Source organism: Aotus nancymaae, unplaced genomic scaffold, assembly GCF_030222135.1.
Source record: "Aotus nancymaae isolate 86718 unplaced genomic scaffold, 86718_ANA_hifiasm-v0.15.2.pri h1tg000002l, whole genome shotgun sequence".
NCBI classification, from domain to species: Eukaryota; Metazoa; Chordata; class Mammalia; order Primates; family Aotidae; genus Aotus; species Aotus nancymaae.
Window position 1 is genome coordinate 4,175,332 of NW_026988413.1, and position 12,159 is coordinate 4,187,490.

Genomic DNA, 12,159 nt, shown 5'->3' on the forward strand with positions numbered 1-12,159 from the left:
ACGGTGCTCTGGATGGGACCTGAGCGGAAGCCCACAGACAGAGACAGGCCAGGGATTTCATCTTGAGGACTCTGGGCTGCTGTGCGGCCTTGGGCAAGCCACCCAACCTGTGTGAAGCTTCGTTTCTCTGTGTGAAGCTTCAATTCAGTCTTGCATATGGGAGTGCACTGAGCGTAGAGAAGACTCCATGGCCTGGGCACTTGCTAGCAGCAGAATTTCAGGCAGGGAAGGTGGTGCCCTGAGGGCAGGCAGGCTGACTGCGGCAGCAATGCACCTCTCAACATCTGCTGGGGGATGCTGAGGATGGGTATTTGGGAGCAGGGGAGCAGGGAGAGGAAGAGATGGAGTGTGGGGGCAGACAGGGGGCTGCCCAGAGGGGAGAGGGTGCCGGCACATGGCAGTGCCGCTGTACAGAGCCACGTGGCTCTGTGGGTCTCGCTGCTGGCAGGTTTGAGTTGGGTGGAGAGCGACAGCTGGAGGACGCCAGGGAAGAACAGTGCAGTCCAGTGGATCGCGGCACCAAGGTCACTGGACCTTGTCCTGGGCACTGTGAAATCCAGTGGGTGAGGGAGAGTGGGTAGGAACCAAGCCTCTAAAACCTGCTTCACCAGTTCCTTCTGCGCCCCCTACCTCCCAACAAACATTCCCATCCAAGTCGGATTTATTTATTGATGTTAACTATGACCCAGATTACCAAAGGCACAGCAATTAAATTGGAATTAGTGGCTTTTCAATACCATGACTACGCAGATACACGGCAGGCTTGAGCAGCTGGCCGGGCAGCCAGCTCTGACCTGGCGTCTCCTGACTGATTCAGGCTGAATGTTAATGGCTTGCAAATTGGTTCAGTGGCCCAGGGACTGGCGGGCAGGCAGGCCTTGCACCTCATCATTTAAATTCCATAAAACATGGTCTGGGCTGCTCTCTGCCACTGATAAGCCCAAGGGCAGACCTTGGAAACCGGGTTCTGACTGGCTGAAACATTTCAGGGGAGACCTTCTGGAAGATGTCCTACTTTCTTTAGAAAAGAAAAGAAAAGAAAAGAAGAAAAGCATTAGCCTCTGGTAGCACAAATCAAAAAAACAAAACCAACCAGGTCGGTAGGGCGGACGTCTTTCAGATTTCCTGTGATCTCTAAGGGGGTCTTTCTGATCCAGGCCCACACAGGCAGCCCACACCCGCTCCTGACATCTGTGCCCACCTGCCTTTCAAGGAAACCCCCTGCTGGATAGAGTGTGTGGCAAGGGTGGAAAGGGCTTTGTGCTTCTTTTTTTTTTTTTTTGGAGACAGAGTTTCGCTCTTGTTACCCAGGCTGGAATGCAATGGCGCGATCTCAGCTCACCGCAACCCCCGTCTCCTGGGTTCAGGCAATTCTCCTGCCTCAGTCTCCTGAGTAGCTGGGATTACAGGCACGCGCCACCACGCCCAGCTATTTTTTTTGTATTTTTAGTAGAGATGGGGTTTCACCATATTGACCAGGATGGTCTCGATCTCTTGACCTCGTGATCCACCCGCCTCGGCCTCCCAAAGTGCTGGGATTACAGGGGTGAGCCACCGCGCCCGGCCCCAGGCTTTGTGCTTCTAAAGGTCTTTTCTGCATTTCCTAAGGGGACGGGATGACAGCCACACACCAGTGCTGCAGGCCTGGGAAGCGTTACTGGGACAGCAGGGGTAGAGTGGGGGCCGGAAAAGGAGGCCAGGCCTAAGGAGCTCAGAAAGGGATCTTGCCAGGGTGACGGCCTGGCCACCAAGGCTACAGAGGAGCCTTGAGCTGAGAACAGAGGAGCTTCAGAGACGCGCTGAGGCAACGGTCTCTCCATTGGGCTGGGATAATGCACACATTTCTTTTTTCTTTTCTTTTCCTTCCTTCCTTCCTTTCTTTCTTTCTTTCTCTCTCTCTCTTTCTTCTTTCCTTTTCTTCTTCTTTTTTTTTTTTTTTTGTTGAAACAGAGTCTCATTCTGTCACCCAGGCTGGATTACAGTGGGTGATCTCAGCTCACTGTAACCTCCGCCTCCTGGGTTCAAGCGATTCTTCTGCCTCGGCCTCCTGAGTAGCTAGGGTTACAGGTATGTGCCACCACACCCAGCTAATTTTTGCATTTTTAGTAGAGACAGGGTTTTGCCATGTTGGCTAGGCTGGTCTCGAACTCCTGACCTCAAGTGACCCACCTGCCTCGGCCTCCCAAAGTGCTGGGATTACAGGCGGGAGCCACCGCGCCTGGCCAATACACACATTTCTTGGCCGAAGCAGATTGTAACAGCCTCTTTCTATTGTCGTTTTTGTTTTTTATTTTTGAGACAGTCTAGTCTTACTCTGTTGCCAAGGCTGGAGTGCAGTGGCACAATTTTGGATCATTGCAACCTCCACCTTCCAGGTTCAAGTGATGCTCATGGCTCAGCCTCCCAAGTAACTGGGACTACAGGCGTGTATTATCACGTCTGGCTAATTATTGTATTTTTGGTAGAGATGAGGTTTCACCACATTGGCCACAGGCTCATCACGCAGGCTGCTCTTGAACTCCTGACCTTAAGCGATCAGCCCGCCTCGGCTTCCCAAAGAACTGGGAATACAGGCATAAGCCACCGTGTCCAGGCCTTGTGTATGGTTTTCTTAAGTTTCTCATCTCTAGAGTAGGCATGGTGGCTCACACCTATAATCCTAGCACTTTGGGAGACTGAGGCAGGAGGATAGCTTGAGCCCAGTGGTTCAAGACCAGTCTGGGCAACACAGTGATGAGACCCTGTCTCTACTAAAAAAAAAAAATGTAGCTGTGCTCCCAGCTACGCAGGAGACTGAGGTTCGAGGATCACTTGACTTGGGAGGCAAAGGCTGCGGTAAGCCGAGACACCGCACTCCAGCCTGGGGGACACAGTGAGGCTCTGTCTTAAAATAAATGTCCTTTCTTCTAGACCATTCCCTACTCATTTCCTTCCTGTCCTCTTCCCTGGTGTGGTCACCTTCAGAGTATTTTGAAAGAGAAAGCCTCTGGACATGAGTGTGTTGGGGGCGGATTTGAAGTGCATCACAGTTCCAGAATGTTCTAACTTTCAGATGTGAATGCAATGTCGAGAAAAGTTCTGATAGAGCACGGCTTCCTGTGGCCAGATGGCAGGGCTGGGATTTTTTGGCCCCGGCCTGCAGTGGGCTGCAGGGAGCATGTGGCGATTACAGGGGAGTGAGGGTCCCGGTGCAGGGGCCACACCTGGGCTGGTCTGCAGGCCCCGGACCCACCCGTGGTGAACCACACTTGCTCTTGCCTCAGCCCCCTCGTGTTGTCCCCTTCCCTGGATTGTACTCTCTCCTCTTGTGAGCCCACCTGAAGCCGACTCCAGGGACTATGTTCACGTCCCACGTTCCGTGAGCATTCCCCCACGGCCCCAGCCCGTTCTCAGGCTCTTCTCTGAACTCTCATGCTCTTTGCTTTCTGCCCTGTGCCACACAGTTTTGCAGCATGTATTGTTTGGGGGACCTGTTCTTTGCAGCACGTACTGTCTGGGGGACCTGTTCTTTGCAGCACGTACTGTCTGGGGGACCTGTTCTTTGCAGCACGTACTGTCTGGGGGACCTGTTCTTTGCAGCACGTACTGTCTGGGGGACCTGTTCTTTGCAGCACGTACTGTCTGGGGGACCTGTTCTTTGCAGCACGTACTGTCTGGGGGACCTGTTCTTTGCAGCACGTACTGTTTGGGGACTGTTCTTTGCAGCACATACTGTCTGGGGGACCTGTTCTTTGCAGCACGTACTGTTTGGGGACTGTTCTTTGCAGCATGTACTGTCTGGGGGACCTGTTCTTTGCAGCACGTACTGTCTGGGGGACCTGTTCTTTGCAGCACGTACTGTCTGGGGGACCTGTTCTTTGCAGCACGTACTGTCTGGGGGACCTGTTCTTTGCAGCACATACTGTCTGGGGACTGTTCTTTGCAGCACGTACTGTCTGGGGGACCTGTTCTTTGCAGCACGTACTGTTTGGGGACTGTTCTTTGCAGCACGTACTGTCTGGGGGACCTGTTCTTTTCAGCACGTACTGTTTGGGGACTGTTCTTTTCAGCACGTACTGTCTGGGGGACCCGTTCTTTGCAGCACGTACTGTCTGGGGGACCCGTTCTTTGCAGCACGTACTGTCTGGGGGACCCGCTCTTTGCAGCACGTACTGTCTGGGGGACCCGCTCTTTGCAGCACGTACTGTCTGGGGGACCCGTTCTTTGCAGCACGTACTGTCTAGGGGACCCAGTCTTTGCAGCACGTACTGTCTGGGGGACCCATTCTTTGCAGCAGGTACTGTCTGGGGGACCCGTTCTTTGCAGCAGGTACTGTCTGGGGGACCTGTTTTTGTTTCATGGGGTGAGCTTGGTTCCTGCTCTTGGGAGCTGACTCTGTTAGTGGTTGTGTCTCCTCTAAGCTGCTGAACACAAGAAGGGGCTGCCAGTGAATACGCCAGGCCCCTGGCAACATGCCACTGTTTAGTGTCGGGGAAGGGCAGACAAAGAGGTTCCGGAGACGGTCCAGGGACAGCAAAGGCAAGGCGTTTAGCTCCTCCTCCCTGCCCCTTCAGTTCAGTGGTACTCATCAGCCTCTGCGCTCTTCCCCTGAGCCCTGGCAACCTTCTCTTCAACAAAGAGCTCCTGCAGTTAGTCAGTCAGAATCTGCACAGGAGGGAAACCTGTTTACAGACTCAGAGATGAGGGTAAGCAGTGTCTGAATGAATGACTCAAAGACGACTTCAAGGTTTGAAGTATCAGTTATGTGATACAAACCCATCACCAAAAGGCTGCTATGCACAGATGTGGGGAAGTCTGGAGGGGACAGAGTGCTAGGGGTAGACAGTGAGATCCACTGTGGCATTTTACACTTGGGGCTTCCAACTGGTGGGCAGTTAGGACACGGGGCCAGCCAGGTTGACTTGGGAGCCATCTGCGCAGAGGTGGGAGTTGAGGCTCAGAGGCTCTGCCTCCGACCTGGAGCTGTGAGTCCAGGTCCAGCCAGTGTTCGAGGGTGTTCAGTGCTTAGCAACACCTAGCACAGAGTTAGTGCCCAGGAGAACTTACCAAATGACTGGACGGGCAATTCAAGGACAGGAGGCCACAGGCAGAGAAAGGCAGGGTAAGAAGTGTTTCCTAGGGAGTAACCACACTCAAACCCTCCACGCGAAGCCCAGCTGCAAGGACACCCCTAATCAGCCCATAATCCACCAGCGGATGAGGCAGGAAAAACTTCATACGCACAGAGAAGGAATTTCCAGAGGGAAGAGGTTTTTCTGGACGGTGTCTTGACACAGTCATCAAAGAAGGGGAGCGCTGCAGTCTGCAATCGTGCTTAAATTGTCAGCCTCTCGGGAGAGAGATCTTGTGCCCTGCCTTTTTTGCTTTTGTCACCAGAGTGAGCATCTTGGTTCTGAACACAGGCCGCTCCATGCCTGAGGAGCCGTGGGGCAAGGAGATGCCCCCGTGCTCAGGAGCCTTCCGTGCACAGCACCTGCTGCTGCTGCGGGTGCTGTGTCAGAGCCCAGGTGTTTTCCTTTTAAAGGGGAAGAATGTAGTACTTACTGTAATCATCAATCTCGATTGTCCGGTATTCCACTTTAGGCATCTGTCGGTCATTTATGGCCTTCTTGACATGTTCGTTTGTCTCTAGGTCAAACATTTCTGAAAGAGAGGAAACAGGGACACGCTGAGACGCAGCGACCACTCTCCGAGGACCTCTGCGGGCCTGGGTTTTCGTGCGCATAGACCGCTACTTTAATCAGCCTCGGAGGCGACTGTTGTTATTTCTAGTGTACAGATCAAGAAACTGGGCATTAAAACGCATGCTCAAGTTATGCGCTCAAAACGCTAGTCTCAAATCAGGAATTTGGGCAGATTCAAGACTCTCCCACCATCTGAGGCTATTTCCTTCCTCCAGTATAGATTCTTGTCTCTGTGGAGTCACACGTACAGGGTTTAGGAAAACCCACATTACACATCTGTTAGGACAAGTGGATTTTCAAATAGTGTGGCCATAAAAGAACCAGAAAGGGAAAGGAGGGAAGAAACTAGGGTATCATCTTTATTAAATGTTCCCGGAGAAAAATAGATTCCAATCTCTCTCCTAAAACGTAAGATTATCTGGGCTCTGGAGGCCTTAACTTGGATGACTGTATCTGTGGGAGTGGAGTCGTGTGAGGCTCACCTCGCACTCTCCGTAGTGGAGACGGAGGTCAGCTCTGCGCCGCTGTGTGGGTGCACTGGCCTTGACGCCTCAGGCTGCGACAGCGCACACACGCCCTCGTCACCCCTTTCTTCAGGTGCAGAGAAGGCCCCCGAGGAGCTCATTCCGTTCATCTACTGAAAGGGCCATTCTACTTCGTTTCGCCGTCTGACGTGCCACAAAAACCACCCAACTTCCCTTCTTCTTTCTCACACAAAGCCGACGCCAGGGGGCAACTTGTGGTTCACTGCGAAGGGGAATTTTTCTGCAAGGAGCTTTGCCTTTGGCTTGTCAATTTACTTTGAATCGGCCATAATTTGTGCATTTGTTTAAAGAGTAAATGAATGATCATGAACGATGCTCTAATGGACGTCCAACCATCCTCCCATAGAACTGCCTTAAAAAACAAACAAACGCTGCTCTGCAGGTGGGTGCCTCTCCAGGGCAGCTGGAGGTCAAAAGACCGTTCATCACCAGGAGACTCTGGCCATGTGGCTTTGTGTGGAGAATGCGTGACTATGGCTTTATTCAAGAATTCTGCCCAGCAGGCCTGGCAAACTTTTGTACAGGGACAGAGGGAAATGGAGGCTCCCAGTGCCTGTGACGAGTAAAGAAAATGAAAATGACTTCCAAGTTGCTGGACACATATTTGAATATTTAGCTTCGATGAAAAATAAGGGGAGAAACTTGTTTTCAAGCAGGTAGAGTTTTAACGAATCTGATGTTAGACCACCACTGGGAACGATTCTGAACACCACGTAGCACGCAAGAAACATTTTCCCTGCAGACAGCAGGAAACACAGCTGCGTCTGGAAAGGATGTCTACGGTGGCGAAGTCCAAGTAGCCTTGACTTTAACTCTGAGACTCAGAGACTTGGCTGGAGAGGTGGCGCGCTCTCCCGCGTAGTCATGCACGTGAGTTGGGGAGGCACACTCCACCCCAAGGGGCCTGCATGCCCCTGTGCCAGCCTCACGGCCCCAGCCCATGTTCCTAATGGGTCGGAGGCAGCACTCATTGGTGCTGAGTCCAGATGCCCTCAGCCCTTTAATGCAATGCTCCAGGCACACAACCAGGCAAGAGGAGTTGGTTTATGAGACAGTGACTATGTATCATTTGTGTTCTATTCACATTTGTAGGAAAGAAGACTACTAGCAGGGAGTGCTGCCAGGTAATGAAGAGAACAGCATTCCCTAAGCTCTTTGCTGCCCCAGGGCCTTTGCACGTGCTGTCCTGTGTTTAAACCTTCCTTGCTAGCTCCTTCTCTTCCATCAATGCAAGCATCATCTCCTCCAAGACAGGCCTGACCACCCTATCTCAGGCACCCCGCGAGCTCTCCGGATACACTTAACACCAGATGAAAAAGTTTTGGTCATTTTCCTGGCGACAAATCCTTCTCCCCACCCTCCACCAAGGTATCAGTGTTCAGTCCCGTCCCAGGGACAACATACACTAGTTTTCAGTACTCTGTGCAGATGGGTTTGTGGAAATTCAATGCATACCTTGGAAATTAAGCATCTTTGTTTAGATGGTAACGAGTCTGGGTTTCCACCCAAGTCTTTCTCCTCGTTCCCCTGCAGCCTCAGGAAAATCTCCAGGAAACCAAACAGGACTGAGAGGTCCTCCTTGGTGTCTCGGGGAGCCGCAAAGGGCCCCAGGGCTCAGACCTTTTGAATGGCAAGAGTTGGAGAAACCAAGGCCAGACTGTTGACCACTGTTTCCCACACAGCACAGACCGAGAACCCAAAGCAAACGGCATTAAATGGGTGGAAAAGTTTCTGATGCTTAGAAGACTAATGATGTGCCTAAGTTAATTCAATCGACTCCGGGACTATAAAGCAAGTCATCCATCCTCTCTAAACTCCAGCTTATTGTAGGGGACTAGTGGGCAGATCTCATGAGGTCATCTCAAGGCCTCAGCTGTAACCCATGGAGAACCTGTGATCTTTGCCGCTCTGCCTGCTGACATGATCAACCCGGGTGGATAACGGGTGAGGGGCTTGGGGTGTGCAAATGCAGGTCAGATGACAGAAGTGACAACCCATGAAGATCAGGGGAACGGGCAGGAGCAAAGGGAGAAAGACCCCCACCAACAAGAACAGAGGCGGGCTTCTTGCTATCAGTCAGCTTCTGCTTCTGGGTCCCAGAAAGGACTTCGGCTCGGGGTCTGCTGGTGGCAGGCGCATGTCTGGATGACTAAATCTCAAAATGAGAGAAAATGGGGACAGAGCCTCTCCCAGCTGGTTAAAATGCACTCTTGTCACCATATACACGCAAGTGAATTTGATGTTTCAGGCGTCACTGTGCGATCTCAAATGCTGATCGTGAAGGAGAAAGTTAAACTCAGGGTGCAGTGTTGTTCTGTTGCCTACTGTGTTAAGCTCGCCTAGAACTAACAGGAACACAGGCTGGCCACCAAACACCCTGTTCCCAGTTCCTGGATCTGAGAGAGTTGGCTTCATGTGGAAATGCACAGCGTTCTAATTGCTCACGGACTACACGGGCTGCGTGCGCATGGCTCGTTCCTCTCTATTGAAATCCCACCCTTCGGAGGAAAGCACCAAAGCAACAGACTATTAAATTTAGTTAAATATTAGATTTCTCATTTAATGATTGCCCACACAACTGGTTTTATCAGCAGAGAGCTGACTGTCCCACAGGGGAGTTGAGTTAAGCCATTTTATTTGTTCCCATAATTGCATTCAAAGAGGGCAGGAGCTCAGCAGAGAAATAAGAAAAGATTGGCATATTCCCTGAAGGACCCTTCTTTTGACTTCAGGGCAGTGGGGACCTCCAGTCTGGAGCATACAAATGGCCACTCCTTAATTAAATGTGAGCCCCCTCTAATATTTGGTGGAATTAGCTATTATCAGATCTGGACACAGTGAGACCACAGAGACTCAAACCCGCTCACAAGGCCGCTTCCCCGGCTGTGCCCCGTGGGCAGGTCGTGGGATGGCCGTACGCTGTTGCAAGACACGCTTCCAAGTGGCCCAACGGGTTCCAGGCATTGGCGGAAGCACACATTTTGGAAAATTGGTGACCAGATCCAATGATCTTTTTAGGCAACAGATCTAAAAAGGAGGAGAGCAGCCCGTTCCCTTTCTCACATTTCTACAAGAAGTAAAACTGCAGGATGGCGTGTGCACGCGGAGGTTTAGGCAGAAGTCTCTCCGGCATCTCCCTGGTGCCTTGGCCTGACTTCGCCTGCCTGGGTTTTCTGTGCCTTTCTAGTCCAGGCCTCTCCGGCCATATTTCTGCTCACTCCTCATGTGCACCTTCCTCTGCAGCCATCACTAGGATCCCTCTCTGCCCCACCCCACCCCCTCCCTGGGTTCTAGCAGCTGCCGTCTGCCCACCCCAGGGCTGCACCCACAGTCATACTCAAAGACCAGATTCAGGCCCAGAGGCTGCATGACTACTGTTTAAACTTACTCGCCTTAACTGGATATCTCTTTTCTCTGAACTCTATTTTTGTTTTTTGAGACAGGATCTTGCTCTGTCACCCAGGTTGGAGTGCAGTGGTAAAATCATAACTCACTGCAGCCTTGAACTCCTGGGCTTAAGCAATCCTCCCACCCTAGCCTCCTGAGCAGCTGGGACTACAGGCGCACACCACCATACCCGGCTAAATTTTGTAATTTTTGCAGAGGTGGGGTCTCACTATGTTGCCCAGGCTAGTCTCAAACTCCTAGATTCAAGAGATCTTTCTTTCTGGGTGCAGTGGCTGACACCTGTAATCCCAACATTTTGGAAGGCTGAGGTGGGAAGACTGCTTGAGCTCAGGAATTCAGACCAGCTTGGGCAACATTGCAAGACTCTATCTATCTCTATAATTATAAAAATGTGGTCCCAGTTACTCAGGAGGCTGAGGTGGGAGGACAGCTCGAACCCTGGAGGCTGAGGCTGCAGTGGAAGGATAGCTTGAGCAAGACCCCATCTCAAAAAAAATAATTATACGAAAGGATTGTAGAATCTTGGGGCCAAGATGCTGAATATTTCATTTCTTAAAATCGTATTGTCCTTCTCTCCACATATACATGCAGTGATCAACAGAGATGATATGCTTTATGAACAAAATAGAAAAGAAAAAAGAAAGGGTTTGGGCACAGTGGCTCACATCTATAATCCCAATACTTTGGGAGGCCAAGGCAGCTAGGAGTTCCAGACCAGCCTGTGCAACATAGGGAGACCTCATCTCTCCAAAGAAAAATTTACAAATTAGCCAGGCATGGTGATGCATGTCTGTAGTCCCAGCTACTTGTGGGGCTGAGGTGGGAGGATTGCTTGCGCCCAGGAGGTCAAAAAAGAAAAAGAGGTCCTCTTACCTCAGTCTCCCAAAATGTTGGGATCACAGGTGTGGGCCACAGCACCCAGCCTCTTTTCTCTGAACTCTGAATGTTGAGTTGTTAGAGTCAGTGTGACACAGTTTGGGGACTTGTTCTTTCTGTCACATCTTTTTCCTCCAGCCAGATTTTAAGCAACTTGAAGGCAGGGTCCCGGTAGTGGCATTTATTTTTGGTCCTCTAGCATCATAAAAGGTCCGTGGCAGGTGTTCAACTCCAGAGGAGTTGTGCATTGAATGGACTTGTGTGTGTCCCCCAGCCCACAAATGAGTGGGTGCAGCGGCTGGCACAGTGCCCAGCCTACAGGTGCTCCTCGAGGCACCGAGAGCTGCCGGGTGGAGTGAAGCCCAGCTCTCCTCCCGCATTACGTAGCAGAGGAAGGAGCACCTGCAGACATCCTGCAGGGCGGGCAGTACCGCGTGTGGCTCACTTTCCACTCTGTTAGCCAAATGCCAGCTTGCCCACCCAGTGCTGGACTGAGGTCTAACACATTCTGTGTGCAAATCTGCAGACACTCCACCCACCAGGACAGCTGCTCACGCGTGCACCCCTGTGGGTCCAGAAGACTTCACGCACAGACACATGGCAGGATTCAGGGGACCAGTTCCCAGGCTCTCTGCATCCATATGAGTCCGCTAGCAAATGTGCTGAGAATGGGCATGCCTAATTCTCTCCAAGGAGATGCTCCTTTCCTATGTGCCTTTCAACACAGCCTTACAGAGGTGCCACGAGGGCAAGGAAGGCCTTGGAGCTCCTGGTCTGTCCCTGGGGCATCTTTCCTGCGGGTGGGCTCTGCATGAAGGATGAGGGGCCACCGAGGCTGAGTTGACCAAGAGAACCCCCAGTAATGGGTAAGAGCCCCCAGCAACATGGTCGGGTTGTCATCCTTTGATTTAACAAAACTGAAGGGGAATCTCACCGAGCTAACAGTCAGTAGATGATTACAGATAATCCTTAATGACAGAGAATGGACGGGCCGCAACGTTTTGGCATATAGCTCTGGAGTTCAAAGAACATGGCACTGCTACAACAAGACTCCGCTGTCTCCATTTATTTATTTACATGAACACATTTTCAGAGGCTCCACAGAAAGTGAAGCGACCGCCAAAAGGAGCGGGCAGAACCGGGAGCGCACGCGCTTCCGACAAGGTCTTCTCTGGAAATGAGTCCGATGTGTTCATGGACTGAGTGAAAAACCACCACGCCCAGCTCACCGAGAGATGCATTTCAGAGCAGTCATAGCTTTTTATGTCCCACAATTGTCAAAGCATATAATTATCCTAATTGCCTAATGTGAACAAGTGATAATTATGATGATAATGCCATCTAACAGGTAACGATTATGGACTTACCATACGAAATTAAAACAAAACGTTTAAAAGATTTCCAAGATCAGATGACATTAGGGCAGAATCTGGGGTGACAGGCCAACAAATGGAATGCAAATATCAGCTCAAGGAGGAAAAGGAAGAATGTAAAAATAAGAACTTGTTAAAGAAATGTTTCACTGGATGGTGGTGGGCATCAAATTGCTACAATACTTAGATATCACAGGATTATGTAATAATTTTATTTTAAAATAAAATACAATATGCTAAAAATATTCTGTATAGCTTTAAATTAATGAGGAA

At 51.0% G+C, this 12,159-nt stretch overlaps 1 protein-coding gene across 5 annotated transcripts in view; it reads right to left on the reverse strand.

The window, feature by feature from the left end:
- DPP6 (dipeptidyl peptidase like 6) overlaps nt 1–12,159 on the reverse strand; it is a 1,138,230-nt gene that overhangs the window by 20,462 nt on the left and 1,105,609 nt on the right. For all 5 annotated transcript variants that reach the window (XM_064368693.1, XM_064368763.1, XM_064368675.1 and 2 more), the window contains exon 18: nt 5,545–5,643. In XM_064368693.1, coding sequence (XP_064224763.1) covers nt 5,545–5,643 — 99 coding nt within the window. The remainder of the gene's footprint in view (nt 1–5,544; nt 5,644–12,159) is intronic.